The 20,793-nt window shown below is 50.1% G+C and overlaps 1 protein-coding gene across 2 annotated transcripts in view; it reads left to right on the forward strand.

Moving 5' to 3' along the window:
* RHBDL3 (rhomboid like 3) overlaps nt 1-20,793 on the forward strand; it is a 49,255-nt gene that overhangs the window by 12,769 nt on the left and 15,693 nt on the right. The window contains exons 3-6 of one of the 2 annotated variants that reach the window (XM_081272200.1): nt 3,439-3,597; nt 7,920-8,156; nt 11,886-12,034; nt 16,695-16,807. In XM_081272200.1, the coding sequence (XP_081128326.1) occupies nt 3,439-3,597; nt 7,920-8,156; nt 11,886-12,034; nt 16,695-16,807 (658 nt within the window). The remainder of the gene's footprint in view (nt 1-3,438; nt 3,598-7,919; nt 8,157-11,885; nt 12,035-16,694; nt 16,808-20,793) is intronic. The other variant, XM_081272201.1, reaches the window with a different exon arrangement.

Genomic DNA, 20,793 nt, shown 5'->3' on the forward strand with positions numbered 1-20,793 from the left:
TGGGAGGGCCAGCTTCTCGCCTCCTTCCTTTCTCCTCCTTTCTCTTCCTTTCTTCCTTTCTTCCTTTCTCCTCCCTTTGCCTCTCCCCTCTTCCATTCCGGTTGACTGTGGACTTGCCCCCTCACCTATCTCAGTCCCTATTCAGGAGGCCCCCGTGCCATTCACAGCCCATGTTCCTCCAGTTGCCTAGACCACCCCACCCCACCAGGCTGCCTTGAACCCACCCAGCCCCAACCTCATCCCCAGAGTGCCCCACTGCCAACGCGGGTGAATCCGGGGCACAGAGTACTCGAGGGAGGGGGCGCCTCAGGAGCCCCGGCACATTATTAAGAGGAAATTACATTTACAGGGCTAGTTTCCGGAAAGCTCAGAACCATGCTGCTAGTATGATCTCCCCCACTTTAGAGGCCTGAAGGAGGCCAGCGGCTGTGCCCAGAGAGGGTCTGCTGCACCTCCTGGCAGAGAGGTATCCCCTTGTTTGAATGAGGCAGGTGAAGCTGGTGTCACAGCCCCCGGACCCTGGCAAGCTGGGGCCCTGTTTGCTTCAGCCCAGTCACAGATGGGGCAGCTGAGGCACCAGCTGTTTACCCTGAGTTATACCAACCCTCACTAGTGGCCGAGACAAGAATAGGATTTTGCCATGTCCCTTGCTGCCCCTCAGCAGGGGCACAGGCTCCTTTAGAAGCTCCCTGCTTCCTTCTGGGGTGCTGGACCTACCTCTCTCCTGCCTTCTGGGCATGCGCTCTCCCCCTGGTTCATTCTCTTTCTCTCTTTGTCATCTTCTCTCTGTCTCTGACCCCATGTCCCCTGCCCCTCTCTGCCCTTGCCCTCATCTGCCCAGGTGTTGGATGTGGTTGAAAGATGTCCTGTGTGCATCCGGGAGCTCAGGAGCTGGCCCCATCCCTGCCTCTCCCTCCCCCTCAGTCAGCGTCTGGAGTCCCTGAGGCTTCAGTATCAGGGTAGCAGTGACCCCCCATTGTCTGGCCTGTCTGGCCCTGGCATGAAAGGTGGAGTTTTGGCAGAGAATGGAGGCTCGGCCGGATTCCAGCTCATTCTCCGCAGCGTGGAGCCTGTAATGTGCTTGGGGCAGGGTGGGCAGGCCAGGGTGGGGGCTGGGGGTGGAGGAGCTACAGGGCAGCCCCTGTCACTAGGACAACAGCAGGGAGCCCTGGAGGGGGAGGCTGAGGAGGAGAGCAGGTGGCTCTTTGTCTGGTGCTGATCCCAGCCCCCTACCCCAGAGCCCTCCCAGGCCTTCCAGGAGGCCCCTGGGAGGGGATTGGTGTCCCTGCTTCCAGAAGACGCAAAACCATTGGGCTTCCTCCCCGGCTGCGGGCCAGAGAGGCTTCACACCGTGTGGCAGACCACTGCGCCCTACAGTGTCCACTGGAGGTCTCCCAGGACCTGTACCCCATCCCTGCTACCCATCTGCCCTCCCAACACTGAGGCCCATGTGGGACCAGGTGGGGCAGGCGAGTGCTTTCCCATGATAAGTGGAGTTAGCACAGGTGGCTTCCGGGGATGGAAGGGGTTGCTGGCACCCATTGCCACGGTCCTTCTCCAGAGTCACTTTCTGCCTCTGAGTGATAAGGAGGCCAGAACTGTTGCTGTCCGGGGGCTCTTCTCTGCTTTAAATATCTCTATTTAAGGTAGGAGTGTGAGAATTCTGGAGCCCCCGCCTTTTACAAGGTTCCTGACCGTGACTCCTGACCATTGCTCTGGATTGTCTAGAAATATGGCACAGGGGCTGGGGACGGCTCAAGCGGTAGCGCACTTGCCTGGCATGCGTGCGGCCCGGGTTCGATCCTCAGCACCACATACAAACAAAGATGTTATGTCCGCCGAAAACTAAAAAAAAAATATTAACAAAAAAAAATTTGTCTCTCTCTTTCCCTCTCTCTCCATCTCTCTTTAAAAATAAATAAATAAATAAATAATAGAAATACAGCACAAAGAATCTGCTTCCCCAAAGTCACTTTCTTTCACCTCATCCAGAGACATGGGAAATGTGGCTCTGGCCTTCTTAGGTTCCCTTGTCCTGTACTCACATATGTCCCCAATGTCTGTTGCCTTTTATTATTTTTTATTTTTATTTTGTAGTATTGGGGATTGCCTACCAGGGTCTTGTGAATGGTAGGCAAGCTCCCCACCACTGAGCTACAGCTCAGCCCCTCTATTGCCTTTTGTGTGTGTGTGTGTGTGTGTGTGTGTGTGTAGTGCTGGGGATGGAACCCTGGGCCTTGTGCATGTGAGGCAAGCACTCTACCAACTGAGCTATAGCCCCAGCGCCCCCTCCACTGCCTTTTAAAGCCTAAGCAACCCACAGCAGCATCTTCAGGGATGCCCCCGAGAGGCCTATGGAGAAGCCCTCTGCAAACAGGAACACCCTCGGCACCCAGGAGAGATGAGAGACACGGAGGAGTGTGGAGTGTCATTTCCTAGCAGGGAGCGTGTGGGGATTGGCATCCAGTGGGCTGTGTGGGGAAGGAAGGGCAGACAGGTTAAGGGCTTCTCTGGGACAGATGAATACGATCCTGCTTTTTCTAAATGAATCCACGAGAGGTGTTTCCTGGAAAATTAGCGCCTGTCTGTTCATTTGAACATCCCCCGCCTGTTCATCCGGCAAATCTTGATTGAGTGCCCGAAGCACAGGCTCCGTGTGCTAAGTACCTGGGACAAGTCGTGATGCCAGCCTTCAGGGAATTCGCAGGCCAGCTAGGAGGTGAAGGTGGTCAGAGAGCAGTGTGAGCCGGAGGGAGGCCCAGAGCCTGTCCAGAGTGTAGGGGAGCAGCCAGGACAGGCCATGTCCCAGGAGAGCCTTCCAGAGAAGAGGATACGGGAGTAGTTGGGAAGAGAGTCTGAGCCTCCCAGGGAGATGAGGGAGGGCAGGAATCCTAGATGGAGGGACCCAGGTGTGCAAAGCAACAGAGGATAAAAGAGATTGATGTAAAACACACAGAAACTCCAAGGCAAAAACTACAGAGCCCAGTGCCTCTGGAGGGGCGGGTGGTGCCAGTTCTGCAGGTGTGGGTGTGTGAGTGGGTCCTGGGACGGGCTGGCAGCAAGGTGGGGAAGGGCTTGCTTCCTGTGCTCCCCCACCCTGCGCCTGTCCCCAGGAAGGTCTTCCCTGGGACACCTCCTCCCACCCTCCTCCCTGCCCTAGGCCCAGCGGCTCCTTCTCTTCTCAACTCAATGTTGTTTCATTCCTGCTTTCACCACCGTCTGCTGGGCTGAGGGGAGCCCAGTTTCCTTGTCCTCTGAGAGGTTGGATTGGGTGATCCTGAAGGGGGCCGTGGGAACATCCCGGACACCACCTGGGCCTCCATTGGCAGAGGGCTGGTGACAGGAGCCTGTGAGTGGTTGTGGGAATCTGGGTCCCCACGTGAGTCCCCAGAGGGGGTGGTGTCCTGCTGAGCCCTCTGCTGTATGCTTCTCCCCCAGTTTGACCCCGGGAACACAGGCTACATCAGCACAGGCAAGTTCCGGAGCCTTCTCGAGAGCCACAGCTCCAAGCTGGACCCGCACAAAAGGGAGGTACTCCTGGCCCTTGCCGACAGCCATGCAGACGGGCAGATCTGCTACCAGGATTTTGTCAACCTGGTGAGTGCTCTGGGGCCCTCACCACTGGGCAGGGCCTGTTTGGGGATTGTGACTTAGATACATGAAAGAGATTCAGACAAGGGGATCTGTTGACTCACAGTATTTTTAAAAAGCCCAGGCTTCAGCAAACAAAAGGGTACCATTAGGGACCAGGTAGATAGGTCTCTGGCTTTTGGTTCTGGTTTCTGCAGTAGCAGCTCCTCCTCAAAGCAGCTCCTGTCCGTTCCAGAACCTCCCATTGTGACAGCGAAGTAGCTGCAGCTGTTCCAGCCCTTACATACATAACCCCCAGGCCATACCTTACAGTCTTTTCTTGTGGTAGCTCATGCACAAGTCCTGGGTTTCCTCCCTTCCACTGACCTAGATTGGGTCAGTAGAATGTATTGATTGACTCAAACCAATCAGTGTCTGTCCCTAGAGCTAGGAGTGGGGTCACTTACACCAAAATGAAGTCTAGGAGTTGGGTGGTTATTGCTGGCAGGAGAAGAAGCTAAGGAGTAGATGCTGAGGAGGTCAGGCCAGATCTCCCTGGAAGGTAGCAGCTGAGCAACTTGGACCGGCCAGCAGATGCCAAGGGGAAAGAGATGGACGTCTCATACGTCCAGCCCTATGGTCGGGCATCTTGGAACAGAGACTTCCTCCTTACTGAGGGTAAATGCTGTGCTATTTGGGGGTCACTGTGGTGGGTTGGAATGGGGGTCAGTGGGGTCAAGCAGGCAGCCTTTTGCCCACCACTGGGTGAACAGGACATCAGGAGAAGCCGCGCGAACTCGTGAGATGAGTACAAGACTAGTCTTTGGTTTCCCAGCTGGTGAAATGGAGGTGATCCACCTCCCTTCACGTCACCTGTGGAGGGGGCAGGGGTGGGGTGACTCCTGTTGAAGTTCCCCAGGCTACTGGAGCTCCAAGGTATCATGTGGGGCACCCGTACCCCACACCTGCCATCACACCACGGAGACCTCTGTGATGTGGGTGCCCAGGGGTTGCTCTCACAGCCTCCTGGTCGAGCGGCTGGCCATGGCCCTGGGGCCAGTGCGTTTAATAGCTGCCACAGGGAGCTGCATAGAGGCCTTGTAGGCAGAGAGGAATCTCCTGCTGTTCAGAGAAACCCAGGGAGCAGACCTCCTAGAAAGCCTGGGGTAGAACTGAGCTGGAACCGGGAATGTGGGGATACTCGGGACTTATGGGGTGGACAACAGAGGTGAGTCCTGTGACTTGGAGCCCAGCATTGTCACCAAAGACTGTGCCATGGGATTGAGCCTGCACAGCCCCAGTGTCAGCATGTGTAGTGCCACAAGATACCTCCCCAGTTCCACAGGAGTACCTCCCTTTTGTGGAGGCTAAGGCAGGAGGATCACCATTTTCGAGGACAGCCCAGCAACTTAGTAAGGCCCTGTCTCAAAATAATGATAATACATAAAAAGGGCTGGGGATGTGATAACTGCTACAAGAGTGGTAAAGTGCCCCTGGGATCAACCCCCAGTAACAACAACAACAACAAAAAAGACAACTGCCAAGTTTCAGGGCAGAGTGAGGGCTTGCTGAGCCAGAGAGAAGCTTCTCCATCCCAGAGGCCTCTCTGTGAGCTCACAGCAAGTAACTTGCTGCTGTTAAGATTTCTGTGTTGAAGTTCTGAGCTGGAGCAGCCAACCATAGCCTGGAGTCATGTGGGTGGTGCTGCCCTGGAGACCGGGCAGCAGGGACTCACCAGGGGGACCCTCTGGGGAGGGCAAAGAACTTGTATCCTGGAGGGAGGCAGATGTGGGCCCTGGTTCTCACTCCACCTTTGCTGCTCACTGGGAAAGATTCCCTGGCCTCTGTTTTCCCATTTGTACAATAAACCCAAAGATTTAGGGTTATTGCAAGGATCAAGTATGATAAAGGACTACATTTGGAAGTTTTTGTCGTATCTTAATACTCTTCCTCCACGTAGACTGCTTTGTACCTTTTGTGAGCCTCTACCAATCCCAACCTAAGCAGAATGAATCAACCTTATCCAGAGCCCCAATAGCGAGTTTCCTAGGCCTCTTATGATGTGTCACATTGCATACAGCTGAGCCAACAGGAGTGTCGTGGAGGGGTGTGCAGGCTGTGGACTACACAGTTTGCCTGCCTGAAGAATGAATGGGGGACTGAAATCTTGGCCTGAACTTTCCTCACTAAGGCCTAGAGGAAGAGGCTTCTTTCATCGGCATGAAAGCTCCATCTAGGCTACTCTGCCCCTGGAGTCAGGCAGGTCTGGATTTGAATCCTGACTCTGATGTACTATGGATCAGTTAAATTTCTCACCCTAAGCTTCAGTCCCCATTTTCATGATGTGGCCATACTAACATGCACCCAGTAACTAACAGCACCCCGTCTTCTGCTGCCATTCACCCTTCCCTCCCTTGTAAACTCCGGGAGGCCTGAGACTCTGGTAACGACTGTGCCCAGCACAGCTTTAGACGTGAGGCGGACACAGGTACGTGCTGAGTGCCTACGGATCCCACTTCTCCTGGGCTTGTCCTGAGCCTGCTCCCTCCTCCTGGCCATCCCTTGGCCATCAGCTGCCAGTGTGTGTGTGTGTGTGTGTGTGTGTGTGTACACGTACATGCTGTGCATGCCTGCATACCTGGAACTCCCGAGCCTCCAAGAAGCAGTCCATCCCAGCTTGGTGTAGGCATGGAGGGGACAGGAATTGGACTAGCTGGAGGGTCCAGCTGTCATGGCCTGCTGCAGACCGGAGGCTAGAAGCCAGACACTGGAGGCGAGAGACAGAGGGCTCAGGAGTGAGAAGGGCGCTCTGCAGAGGAGACTCCCACCACCTGGCCTGGTCTGAACCCAGATCCTCCCAGCTGTCCTCCTCTGACAAAGGCTCCGATCCCTGTGCCTTGCTCCAGCCTGGTTCTCCTAACCAGCCCTCCCCAGCTCCTTCCTTCAGGCCTAGCCCGATGTCCGCTGCTGGCCCGTGGCCCCAGGAATACATTGCTAATCCCCTCACTAGGTGGGTTCTGGGGCTGGAAGAGCTGTGTCCATAGGGCTTCTCCCCATGGGAAGGGTCTAGTGTGTGTCCCTGGAGTGTAGGGGGAGGCTGCAGAGGCTTCTGGAGGCTGGAAGCCCGCAAGGCCACCTCTGGTCTCTGCGAGTCAGGATGACCTCTGCACGAGGCAGCCAGAACTCTATGGGGGATGTGTCTGGGCTGCTAAGGGTAGGGCCTGGCCTCTGTCTGGGCTCCACCCCCACCCTGGGCTCCGTGGGCACTGCAGATAGCAGATAGGGCTGCTTGTCCCTTCCCTTTCCGCTGTGTCTGAGGACTCTGCTTCCTACTTATTCTTTCTTTCTCAGCGGATGTCACCTTCGCAGGGAAGCCCAGGCTGACCACCTCGGGACAAGTTGGGCTCCCTCTTGTGTGCTCTCATCGCAGCTGTCTTGCTGGTGACTTCTTTGTCCTGAGCACCATTGTACCCACCCCTTTGCCCCTGGGTCTGGCAGTGCTCCTGGCACTTAGTAATTGCTCAGCAAATTGTGATAGATGGATGATGAAGGAGTGAATTGAAAGAAGGTAAAAGTGAAATCAGATACAGGCTCTGGATTTGAACTTGGTGCATTCCTGAAACATTCTGTGCCTTAGTTTTCTATCTGGTAGAGCAGGAGTGTTCCTAGTCCTCATCTCACAGTTGTATCAAATGGGCCAAAAGATGTAAAGTGCTTAGAATAGCCCCCAAACATAATCAGAGGCCAGTGAGCGTTGCTTCATATTCGAACCCAGTGCCTCATGCATGCTAGGCAAGCGCTCTACCACTGAGCCACAACCGCAGCCCCCTAATCAATTCTTTTTTTTTTTGTACCAGGAATTGAACCCAGGGGCGCTGCTTAACCACTGAGCCACATACCCAGCTCTTTTTTTTTATTTTCTTTTAAGACAAATTTCGCTAAGTTGCTTAGGGCCTTGCTAAGTTGCTGAGGCTGGCTTTGAACTTGTGATCTCCTGCCTCAGCCTCCTGAGTTGCATGGATTACAGGCATGTGCCCGGCTCTAATTGACTCTTATAAAAAGAAAATGAGGGCTGGGGATGTGGCTCAAGCCGTAGTGCACTCACCTGGCATGCGTGCGGCCAGGGTTCGATCCTCAGCACCACATACAAACAAAGATGTTGTGTCTGACAAAAACTAAAAAATAAATATCGAAATTTCTCTCAAAAAAAAAAAAAAAAAGAAAAGAAAAGAAAATGAAATGTGGAGTTGGGCCCGGTTTAAGTACATGGTTACAGGGACACCGTTGGGCGGGGGGTGGTTCCCAGAGGCCCCAGCTCTGACCCTCTCCCTACCCTGTTTCCTGCACAGATGGGCAACAAGCGTTCCAACAGCTTCCGCCAGGCCATTTTGCAGGGCAACCGCAGGCTCAGCAGCAAGGCCCTGCTGGACGAGAAGGGGCTGAGCCTCTCACAGCGGCTGATCCGCCACGTGGCCTATGAGACCCTACCCCGGGAGATTGACCGCAAGTGGTACTACGACAGCTACACCTGCTGCCCCCCACCCTGGTTCATGATTACAGTCACACTGCTGGAGGCAAGGACAAGGGTGGGGAAGGGGCTGCCCAGCCTTGGGAGAACAGGGGAGGGGGGATGAGAGGAGAGGAGCCAAGAGGATTCAGAGATCATGAAGGGGAGGAGGCACACCCCTCCAGCAAAGGATGAAGGTGGACTGCAAAGATGTTCCAATTATCACTTTAAGCCATTTAAAAAAGTTTAATTGTCGTTGAACCTTATTTAATTTATTTATATGCCGTGCTGAGAATTGAACCCTGTGCCCTCCCACATGCCAGGCAAGCGCTCTACCACTGAGCCACAACCGCAGCCCTTCAAATAATTTTTGCTGTAGCCAAGTCCCCAGATGGCCACCCCTCCCAAAACAACGGGCAACAGAAACCGTGCAATTAGTTCATTGACTTGGTACATGGTTGCAGGGACACCAGTGTGGGGGTTCCCCCTGAGGCCCCTGAGTCAGCCAGGCAAACTCAGTCAAGTCCATTTATTTTAGTTCCTCCCCCGATGGGCAAGGTGGACCAGTCATTGGCTCCCCTGGGACTCCATGACCCACCTGTAAAGCGGGAGTAACCATGCCCGCCTGTAGGAAGGATGCCTCTTTCAAGTGAAAGAAGGGCTGGGGTGTTTTCTGAACACAAAAGCATCACACAAGTACCTCTAGGAAGGAGTATTTGTGAACAAGTAAACGTGGGCTAAACATATTTTTAAAGAACATTCTCCCCTAAGAGAATCAGCCATACCTATTATTAGGCAAAAAAAAAAAAAAAAAAAAAAAAAAAAAAAAAATCTCCTGCTTAGGCAAAAGAGTTGGGAGATACTTTGTGCACCACGGAGCTCAGCTCTCATGGCTGTTCAACCCTGGCACTACTAAGCCCCCCGCCCACCTCCAGTTCCTGATGAGTGCTTGACTTCCCTTTGGCATTGCATGATCTCGCGCTGTTCCTTTTCCAAAGCCTTGGGCCCGGTCATCACCTTGCAGAGTTCCTGCCTCATCAGATGGCAGGATGGCTCAGCTCTGTGGCATCTTTCTTCTTCATCTTTTTGGTCAATCAGTCTGCTCTGTGGTTTAGAGCTCCTGTTTGTTGTTACGGCTTCCTCCAAGTACATATTGAAGTTGCAAGTTTTTTTTTTTTTCCCCTGAGATATTCTTGGACTCGTTCTTCCAGCGCTGACTGTATTGGTCTATTTATTAACTGCTATTTGAGGACCAATAATAATGAGATGCCTTGGAAGCTGTATTTGCTGCCAGGCCACCCGCATGGTGTGAGGTGGACGGAAGCTTCTCAGAGAGCCCCGAGGAACACAGCTGCCAGCGCCTAAGCCATGCCCAGGCTGAGCCCAGCAGGTCTTAACCTGACACTAATTATAGCTTCCTTCTCTGAGTGTGTGCCAGGCACGAGGCTGGTTCTTTGTGTGCTTTATTACTTTTATTTTGGGTACTGGGGATTGAACCCAGGGGTGCTTTACCACTGAGCTATATCCCCAGACCTTTTTATTTTTTAGTTTAAGACAGGGTCTTGCTCAGTTGCCTAGGGCTTTATTAAATTGCTGAGGCTGACCTCAAACTTGGTGATCTTCCTGCCTCAGCCTCCTCAATCACTGGGATTACCAGTACTTTATCACTTTTAAACTTCATGACCATGCTGGAAATCTAGGTACCATTTCCAGATAAGGAAACTGAGGACCAGAGAATTCAAATAATTTGCCCAAGTTGGTCCAGAGGGGTTAAATGTATCCAAATTGATTCAAATTTCCGGAAACCTCAGTGTGAACTTGAACTGCTAATTCAGAAGAAACCGGAAAATGCTCAAACAGCTGAAATAAACTATCTCAGAGCCCTTCATGGGAAAGCCCAAGCCTTTTATTTTACATACAGTTCTAGTAACCTGATTCTCTAATTCCATAACAGGTAGAAAATAGAACACAGAGGGGGGTGGTGTGCTACTACACAGGGGCCCAATGCTAGCGAGCAGTAAAAAGTTAACAGCTGGCAATCTGGCAGTGAGAGAAACAACAGAAGAGAAGGAAATTGAAAACCAGACCTGAACCAGTGTGGTGTGCATGCCTGTAATCCCAGTGCCTCAGGAGGCTGAGGCAGGAGGATTTCGTGTTCAAAGTGAGCCTCAGCAACTTAGTGAGGACTTAGGCAACTCAGACCCTGTCTCAAAATAAAAAATTAAAAAAAGGGCTAGGGATGTGGTTCAGTGGTTAATCCCCACTGGGTTCAATCCTCAGTACCAAATAAATAAATAAAGCTAGGTGCGGTGGCACAAGCCTGTAATCCTAGTGTCTCAGGAAACTGAGGCAGGAGGATCACAAGTTCAAAGCCAGCCTCAGCAAAAGCAAGCTGTTGGGCAACTCAGTGAGACCCTGTCTCTAAATAAAATACAAAATAGGGCTGGGGATGTGGCTCAGTGGTTGAGTGCCCCTGAGTTCAAACCCTAGTACCTTCCCCTACAATAAAATAAATAAATAAATAAATATTTAAAAAATAAAAAGCAGACCCAAGTCTTAAAGAATTTGGGACCATTTAGTATAGGAGTGAAAACACCATCTCCTTTGATGGCTGAGGAAGAGGTCACTGTCTCAGCCCATATCAGAACCTGAAACATCCTTAAGTGGTATTCATATGATCTAAGAACACAGGGACACAAATGGTACATTTTAAAAAGAGTTTCAGAAAAAAAAAAATAAGTCAAAATAAATATCCTTTTAGGGCCTAAAAATAGGTACACTTTTGTCAAGTGCAGAATCAACTTACATAGACAGTTGGTGAAGATGTGGAGAGACTAGAACCCTTGTGCACTGTTGGTAGCAGTATAACATAGTGCAGCCGCTATGGAAAATACTCTGGCATTTATTTGAAAAATTAAACATAATGCAGCAATTCCACTTCTGAGTGTATACCAAATGAATCGAAAGCAAGGACAAGAAGAGGTATTTGTATACCCATGTCCATAGAACAGTCTGCACAACAGCCCCAAATGTGGAGGCCTCCCAGGCATCCATGGATAGATGAATGGATGAACACAATGTGATAGACCCATACAATGGAGTATTATTTAGCCCTTAAGAGGAAGGACATGCTCAGTCAAATAAGCCAGTCCCAGAAGGAGAAGGACTTGTGATTCCATATATATGAGACAGTTAGGAAGTCATGCTCATGGACACAGAAAGAGGAATGGTAGTTGTCCAAGGTTGTAGTGAGGGGAATGGGGAATTGGTGTTCAGTGGGTGTAGAGTTTCAGGTTTGCAAGATGAAAGGAGTTCTGTGGATGGATGGTGGTGACAGTAGCACATGTGAATCTACCAAACTGTACACTGAAAAACTGGTTAAGATGGTAAATAGATGGTAGATTATATGCGGATTTCACCATAATGTTTTTTTTTTTTTGTGTGTGTGTGTGTGTGTGGTACTGGGCAAGCACTCTACCACTGAGCTGCATCCCCAGTCCCTACAATACTACATGGAATGGGTGAGTGAATGATTATTAGAATTACAGTTAAAATCCTCCAAACCTGCCTGTGTAGGAATTGTGGCAAAGACACCATGTGACTATGTTGGGAGCATTGAACACAAAAAGATCAACCAGAAGTAGGTTGAGGCCTGGTTGGCCATTGAGTGAGGTGCTGGCTGTGAGGTGTCTTTCCTTTTCTGAGGAAGGAACCCCTGGCGTGGTTCCCAGTGTCCATCAGCACACGGATGGGTCCTGGGCAGCTCCATTCCTAGTGACAGGTCCTTTCTATTCTGTGCTTCATCCAGGTTGCCTTCTTCATCTACAATGGAGTTTCACTGAATCAGTTTGTGCTGCAGGTGACCCATCCTCGTTACCTGAAGAACTCCCTGGTTTACCACCCCCGGCTCCGAGCACAGGCTTGGCGCTACCTGACATACATCTTCATGCATGCAGGGTGAGCTCCTGTCTTCCTTGTACGGTGAAGAGTCCCTAAAGGGAAATGGTCCAAACACTGGGGTTGAAAATTGTACACACACACACACACACACACACACACACACACACATAATTTGGCAGTACTGGGGATCAAACCCACGACTTTGAACAGGCTAGGCAAGTGCTCTACCACTGAGCTACATCCCCTGAGACCCTGAAATTGATTTTTTAGTTTATTTTTATCCACTTGGATACAGGATTTGAGATGGCTGCTTGAAGCTTATCTAATGCCAAAATGCACAGGTCAGTTATTGAGAGTGTGTGGGAAAGGGAAAACAGGGGAACGCGAAAAAGCCAGAGGAGAGATTAGCGCAGACTCGCACAGCACACGAGTCTGTGTGTTTGCTAGAGGTAGGTTGAAAGTTTGTTCTGGGCTCCTGGTAGCCAAGGCAAAGAGGGACATAGGAACAGCTGCCAGGCTCATGTATGTGTTAGTGTCCCCATTAGTGAAATAAAGGAATAATTTATTAGAATCACCTTCTTCCCAAAGTGGTCTCCATGTGTGGAGAGGGTCTTCTGAGGAACTTTGGAAATATTCATAATTTCTGTTTACAGAGCCCCATGCCCTCTTTTGGGACTATAGTGCAATCATTTCTCATTGGCACTTTTTAAAAAAATATTTATTTTTTAGTTGTAGTTGGACACAATACCTTTATTTATTTTTTATGTGATGCTGAGGAGCAAACCCAGTGCCTCACACGTGCTAGGCAAGCGCTCTACCACTGAGCCACAACCCCAGCCCTCATTGGCATTTTTTTTTTGATACCTTTATTTTATTTATTCATTCTTTTTTTTTTTTATGTACTGGGGATTGAACTCAGGGGCACTTGAACCACTGAGCCACACCCCCAGCCGTATTTTATATTTTATTTAGAGACAGGGTCTCACTGAGTTGCTTAGCACCTTGCCATTTCTGAGGCTGGCTTTGAACTCAGGATCCTCCTGCCTCAGCCTCCAGAGCTGCTGGGATTACTGGTGTGTGCCACCGCGCCCGGCTATTTATTCATTTTTTATGTGGTGCTGAGGATGGAACCCAGCACCACCCAATGCTAGGTAAGCGTGGTGGCACTGAGCCCCAGCCCCAGCCCCTCTCACTGGCACTTCTTACCGTAGGATAAGGACTCACGAGCAGTTCAGGTGACCACCCGGGTCCAAATGCCAGAACAGCAGCAATCTTGGCCGGAGAATGTTCTTAGGGTAGAAGCCCCAAGTTGGGAAAACAGAGACCCCAGGCACCAGCCTTGGTGGGGTCTCCTGCAGCCCCTCCCATGTAGTGAAGGAGCTCACTCCTAGCTGGGAAAACGCCTAGGGATGCCTGAGTTGGGGTGGAAATGGGAAGATCCCCCAAGCCCTAGATCCTTCCATAGCAGGAACAAGAGCCCACCCCTAGCTGCTGCCCCTGCTCGAGAGGTTGCTCTAGGGTGAGGAATACTTCAATGTAATTGCTGAGGCATGTCACCATTCTCAGCCAAGAAGGACCATTGGTTGAGGCTGTTCCCCTGCCAGTCCTGTCCTGCACGGGGCTGAGGAGCAGAGGGCGGGGGTATCATACTTCAGCTTCTCATGAATCCATCTCCAGAGACCACAGAAACTGAGGTTTTCCTGCCTGGGCTCCCCAAGCCTGTGGCTGCACGTGGGGTGGGACTGACTACAAGCTTTATTTTCAGGGCTGCCCTCTGACCTTTCCTGGCCCCACAGAAGAAGGGAGAAGAAAAGCCAATGCCTCCAAAGCCACCTCTCCCCTTTCTTTGCCTCCTGGTGCTAAGAGCAGTGTCCTGCGGCAGATAGGGCACAGATGTCCTCCACTGAGGCCCCCAGGGTGGCCCTGGGCCTTTTGCCAACAGTTGCTTCTCAGGAGGCCTTGCCTGTCAGGGAGAGCCTGAGGGGATTCTCCAGGTCTGTGGGTTTTGAGGAAAGGGCTCTGGGTGTGGGTATAGTAGACAAGAGATAGGAACAGCTGGCCAGTACTTAGGGAGGTCCCAGCAAGGTGACCTATTATTCAGAGACCCTGTGAGCCTAGGAATCCAAAAGTCATCATGTGGAGAAGAAAGAGTAGGAGCCCCGGGTTTTCCTCACCTGGCCTCTTCTAGTCTCAGGTTCTTAGGCTGTGAAATGAGGGCCCCGGAAAATCTCTAAGCTCAGTGACTGTGCCCCTGTCACCAGCCTCTTTCCAGTGAGTTTTCCTGGTCTTTCTCATCTCCACAGAATCCTTTTGCTAGCCCAGTCCGTAGAGGATAGAAGATTCTAGCTTGTTGGGAATAGAAGACATGTCCAGCCTGTCTGAGCTACCTCACAGGTGCCCTCCTGAATAAGCAGGTGCCCATGTGTGTCCTCCATGTAGCTCAGGCAGGGCTCTGCAGACCAGGAGTAGGGCTGTGACCAGGGCCAGGGCCCAGCCTCCTTGTTATGGACTGTTACACCATAACTGGAACCGTCCCTGGGGAGCTGTCCATGTGCTGTAGGCTCAGTTTAAATGAGATAATGGATGTCAAAATGCTTTGTAAACTTGAAAACCACGCATTGATTTAATAATAGTAATGTTACGATCTTTTCTGGTAATACATGGACTTGTCTAGACACCCTGTGCTTTTGGCGACACGATGTGGCCCCAGATGAGTAGGAGTGTGCAGTGAAAGGCATTCACAGAGTAAGGAAGCTTGGGGTCTCTCTCCCCTCAAAAAATAAAACTCCCTGGAGAGTGTCAGAGTGGAAGGACCCTTTTTACACGAGGAAGAAACCTCCTCCACAGGTCATTTTCTTCTCTGGGGTTTGTTTGTTTTTGCCTCTAGTGGAGATTGAACCCTGGGGTGCTCTGCCACTAAGCTTCATTCCCAGCACTATTTATTTATTCATTTAGGTACCAGAACTAAACCTGGGGCACTTAACCACTGAGCCACATCCTGAGCCCTTTTTTTTTTTTTTTCAAATTTTGAGACAGGGTCTCCCTAAGTTGCTCAAGGCCTCGCTATGTTGGTGAGACCAGCTTCGAACTCACAACTCTGCCTCAGTCTTACAAGTTGCTGGGATTACAGGCATATGTCACCGTGCCTGGCTCAATTTTTTATTTTATTTGGGGGGGGGTACCAGGGATTGAACTTGGGGGGGGCACTCAACCACTGAACCACATCCCCAGTCCTTTTTGTATTTTATTTATTTATTTATTTATTTTTTTAGAGAGAGTGAGAGAGGGGAGGGGGAGAGAGAGAGAGAGAGAGAGAGAATGTTTTAATATTTATTTTTTAGTTCTCGGCGGACACAACATCTTTGTTGGTATGTGGTGCTGAGGATCGAACCCGGATCGCACGCATGCCAGGCGAGCGCGCTACCGCTTGAGCCACATCCCCAGCCCTCCTTTTTGTATTTTAGAGTCAGGGTCTCACTGAGTTGCTTGGTGCCTTGCTAAATTGCTAAGGCTGCCTTTGAACTTATGATCCTCCTGCCTCAGTTTCCCGGGCTGATGGGATTACAGGCGTGTAATACCACACCCAACTTGATTTTTAAATTTTTTTTTAAGTAACTTTTTTTTTTTTTTAAAAAGAGTGAGATAATTTTTTAATATTTATTTTTTAGTTTTCAGCGGACACAACATCTTTGTTTGTACGTGGTGATGAGGATCGAACCCGGGCCGCACGCATGCCAGGCGAGCGCGCTACCGCTTGAGCCACATCCCCAGCCCTCGATTTTTTTAATTTTTGAGACAGGGTCTTGCTGTGTTGCCAAGGCTGGCCTTGAACTTGAGATCTTCCTGCCTTAGCTTCTCAAGTAGCTGAGATTACAGGTGTGTGACACCAATCCCAGCTCCCCTATAAGACTTCAAAGGAAAGATTTAAATTACTAAATTACAGGAGATCTCTTTAATACTTGCACTTATTTTGAGACTTATTTCTTTCAATATCAGTTCTCGTGTATAACAAGTTAGAACAAATAAATAAATTTTAAAAAATATAATAGAGAAGGACTGAGGATGTGGCTCAGTGGCAGAGCGCTTAATAAGCATGTGGGGGGGGGGGCTGGGGATGCGGCTCAAGCGGCAGCGTGCTCACCTGGCATGCGTGCGGCCTGGGTTCGATCCTCAGCACCACATACAAACAAAATGTTGTGTCCGCTGAAAACTAAAAAATAAATATTAAAAATTCTCTCTCTCTCCCTCTCTCCCTCTCCCTCTCCTCTTTAAAAAAAAAAAAATAAGCATGTGAGGGGCCCTGTGTTCAATCCCAGTACTACACACACACAAATACGAGAGAGAGCCAAAGTGACCACAGGGCCTGGTGAATGAAGGGAGCAGTCAGGTAGATTGGAGAGCTAGCCACTAGCTAGCTGTCTAAGGCAGTTACTGCCTTCTCTGAGCTGTGGCTTCTCATGCATGGACCCATGGGAGCTGCTAGATGTGGTTAGTCCCTCTCATGGTGGCAGGTGCAGATACTGCCAGTCACCACCTTGTCCATGTGCTTCTGTCCACTGGAAGGGCCACTCTTTCCAAGATGGTCTGTCTGCATTGTCATTCCTCCTCCCAGATCGTGAGCTCCTCAAAGGTAGAGACAGTGTTCTTCCCTCCTGGATCCCCAGCATCTGGGCACACAGTGTCGAATGAATGAATGAATGGATATGGTCTGTCACAGGGTAGAACACCTGGCACTCAACGTGGTGCTGCAGCTGCTGGTGGGGGTGCCTCTGGAGATGGTGCACGGAGCGACCCGCATTGGGCTTGTGTACGTGGCCGGTGTCGTGGCAGGTAGGCATGTGGGCCCCGTGTCCAAGGGGTAAGCCTCACCAGGTGGGCTGAGGGAGGGTGGACCGTGGTCTGATGGGTGTGATCAGCCCCAGGCTTCCAGAGCGCACACAGGCTCCTCATCACTAAAGCTCCTGTCTCAGAGGGTTGTCCTTGAGGCAGACTCTTCTATTTCTGGGGGGCTGGAAGGGGGACAGCCACCTGGAGCGGGAGGTGTGTCATGGTAAAGGGGAGAGGGCAGGATTTGGAACTGGCTGATGGCTTTTAGTTTCTGCCCTGCCATGTGGGAACCTCTCTTGGTCCTGTTAAGTTTGAAGAGGGAACTAATGAGATCTGCCTGTAGGGTTCCTGCGGGGCTGGAGTGAGGCAACAAATGGAATAAGGGTGCTGCATAATCTGCAAGGGTGCAGCCAGATCACTGAGAGGGCATCAGAGGTGTGGGTAGAGGCGGCACCTGCCTGGCCAAGGTAGGTAGCACTCGAAACCAAAAGGAAGTCTTGTCTCTTCCTCTGCCAGCCACAGACCCCTTGACTGACCCACCGCGGACAGAAGAATCTGGCCCTTGAGGCAGTGGCTCTCGTTCCCCTCTGGAGGAGTCAGGCCTCTGCCTTCTTCCTGTTCTGCCTGTGGGAGCAGGGACGGGGCAAGAGAGTGGGGAGACCAGAGCTGATTTTTTTTTTAGGACCGGTTTCACTCATCTGGCTTCCCTTGTGAAGTTTCCAACTTTATTGCTGGCTTTCTATTTTTTTTTTTTTTTTAAGCAAGGTTTGCCGCCTCAGCTCTTCAGCTTGACAGCTGTACCCAAGGGAGCTTTGTGTGTATGTTTAAGTAAGATCTTAATCCTTTCTGAGTGGCATTAAAGTCGCCATTAGGAGAGTGGGGCAGCTTCAGCCTTGTAAACCACAGGCAGGCAGGGACCCTTTGGTGGTGACTGATGTGGTCTTACAAATTGAAGAGGGAAGGGTCCTAACCCCCACACACACATGGGGCTGGTCCTAGGAGATTCTCCCCACACCATCTCCATCTCTCCTGTGGGTGGCCAGAACCTTCCACCTTGGACAGCACCTACTGCCCTTCCCAGAATCCAGCAGCTACTAGGTCTCTCATAAAGTCCATGGTGCAATTCAAGGACAGCCTTGGCAACTTATCGATACCCTGTCTCAAAATATAAAATAGAAAGGTCTGGGGGATGTGGCTCAGTGGTAGGGAGTCTCTGGGTTCAATCCCCAGTACCAAAAACAAAAAAAAAAAATGCCGGTGAGCACCTCTATGTTCCAGATTTGTTCAGCCACCCACACCCCCCATCCTGACATCTGGGGATTTATAACCACTTTTTCCATACCCAGAGTCCCAGATGTTAAATAGAGAGGAACAGGGAAGACACTCGTAACACTTGCAGTTCGCAGTCAATTAGACGGGAATGCCAATAACCTGGAAGACAGAAATAAGATTCAAAATGACTCAGACCTCACCCAAAACAGATGACACATGGTAGGAGACAGTGCGGAAATCACTTCCCAGTGATGTCACTGCAGAGTGGGAAGCTACACAGACTTAAGCACAGGGCTCATCAAGTAAATGTGAGGGTGTGGGGCTGTAGCTACCAGCCAAGGGCACGCTGTGTTCTGTTGGAGTCATTGATCCAGACCAAAGGGCATTCTGGTCGCCACGTCATTGATCTCCAGGATTGAGTTAATTGATCTGCCTGGGCTGGTCCCCCTCTTCCACCTCCATTCCCCTCCTCTAAGAGGGAACCTTTTTGTAGATAGCTGGACTTCAACTGGATAGCCGGTAGTTATCAGTGCCTCCCATGTGAGGCTGTAATTAATCCTCACAACCCACCACACAGGGCAGGTACCAGGACTCTCCACCTGGTGCAGATACAGAAACCCCAGCTTAGGTTCTAGGGGTGCAGTTCAGTGGTTAAAGTGTTTAATGTGTGGGCAGTCCCTAGAGGCTGAGGATATAGCTCAGTGGTAGAACACTTGCCTAGCATGCTTAAGGCCCTGGGTTTGATTCCCCAGTACTGCAAAAAAGAAAGGGGAAAAAATTGTTTTAAAATAATATGTGGAAGGCCGTTGATTGAATCCCCAACATCGAGGGGGGGGGGATGAAGAAGAAGCATAGATAAGTGACCCCCAAGACGACACAGACTGCACATGGTAGAGCTGGGCTTACACCCTTTAAACACTACCACAGTATGAAGAGAACCAGAAGGTAGGCCTTGTCCTTTGTGCAGGTAATTTATTATCAGAAATCAAGGGCGAGCCAGCAAGGTAGCTCAAGCCTGTAATTCCAGCAGTTTAGGAAGCTGAAGGATTGCAAGTTCAAAGCCAGCCTCAGCGAAAGTGAGGTACTAAGCAATTCAGTGAGACCTTGTCTCTAAATAAAATACAAAATAGGGCTGAGGATGGGGCTCAGTAATTGTCTCTGAGTTCAATCCCAGATACAAAAATAATAATAATAATAAAAAAGAAAGAAAGAAAGAAATCAAGGGAGGCCTTAATAGGAATCTGGCCCTCCGCCCTAATGTCTCTAATTCCTGCTGAATGAAAGCATTCCAAACCCAAGGCCCTCTTGTTTTGTAACATGGAGGCTGACTTCCGGGGTGTACAGATGGTGCTCCAGCCATGTGATAAAGACTGTTTATGTATGCCATCACCTATATTCACAACAGTCCTGTGTTGTCACCCCTACGCTACCTGCAGGTCAGTGAGGTTAAATGGCTTATTCTATTTGCCAAGCTTAGTAGTAGTAGAACTGGGGTGGAGCCCTGTGCTTCTAGCCAACATCTGATGTGAATATGTCACTTGTTTATGGCTAAGAATTATGGAGCTGACAGTCTAAGTACTTTGAAAACCAGGACTTTCGATACATCATCAACCTTTTATTATAGATTATATGGATTTTAAGCCACATGTACATCCCCAGAGCCTGGCACCTGTTAGGCAATAAATATTTGTAAAGTAAATGAAGAATACGTGAATACAGTTACATTGCTTAGGGACTGGGGTTGTATCTCAGTGGTAGAGTGCTTGCCTAGCATGTGTGAGGCACTGGGTTCCATTCTTAGCGCCACATATAAGTAAATAAAATAAAGCTCCATTGGCAATTAAAAAAAATATGTAAAATAAAAAAAAAAAGTTACATTGCTTAAAGGTAGTTGTTCTGCCAGTTGTTGTTTGGATTGTTTTAATGGCCAAGGGAGATGCTGGAGAACACCTGCCTTAAAACTTTCCAACCTAAATTACTACACCTGTGCCTTATGGTGAGGTCACCATGGACCCAGAATGTTGTTTTTTTTTTGGGAAAACATGTGGCCCTGAGTAAAACCTGCCCCTTAGTCTGCTTCGGTGTAGAGAATAGATGTCACTCTAGTTTGCAGTTCTTTCCAGTTCTCTGTCCCCACAACCTCCTTGGAATTTGTACTGGCCTTATGAATGTGTCATCCATGAGGTTCACAGTGCTTATGAAGGAACCCTGCCTGGCCCTCATGTCCTGCCCCTGGTGGCCTTTATTACTTTATTTATTTATTTATTTTTATTTTTTTTTTAAAGAGAGAGTGAGAGAGGAGAGAGAGTGAGAGAGAGAGAATTTTTAATATTTATTTTTTAGTTCTCGGCGGACACAACATCTTTGTTGGTATGTGGTGCTGAGGATCGAACCCGGGCCGCACGCATGCCAGGCGAGCGCGCTACCGCTTGAGCCACATCCCCAGCCCCCCTATTACTTTATTTATATGCACACATCCCTCTGTTTGTGTCTGATGCCCGTCTCTCTAGTCCCTGACTGATCTGTAGGAGCCTTAGGAAGGTCTGGGCAGGTGGGGCTAGATAATTACCTTCAAGGTTCCAGAACCATGATCTCAGCCTTAGTCCTGGATCTTGGGACAGACCTGGGATCATTGAATTTCCTCTCTGGAAGGAATGCTCCAGGACCCTCCATTGAATGGCAAGCTTTTCTATCCAGACCCCACCCCATTCAGTCTA

This window comes from Spermophilus citellus (genome assembly GCF_964194105.1).
Source record: "Spermophilus citellus genome assembly, chromosome: 17".
NCBI lineage: Eukaryota > Metazoa > Chordata > Mammalia > Rodentia > Sciuridae > Spermophilus > Spermophilus citellus.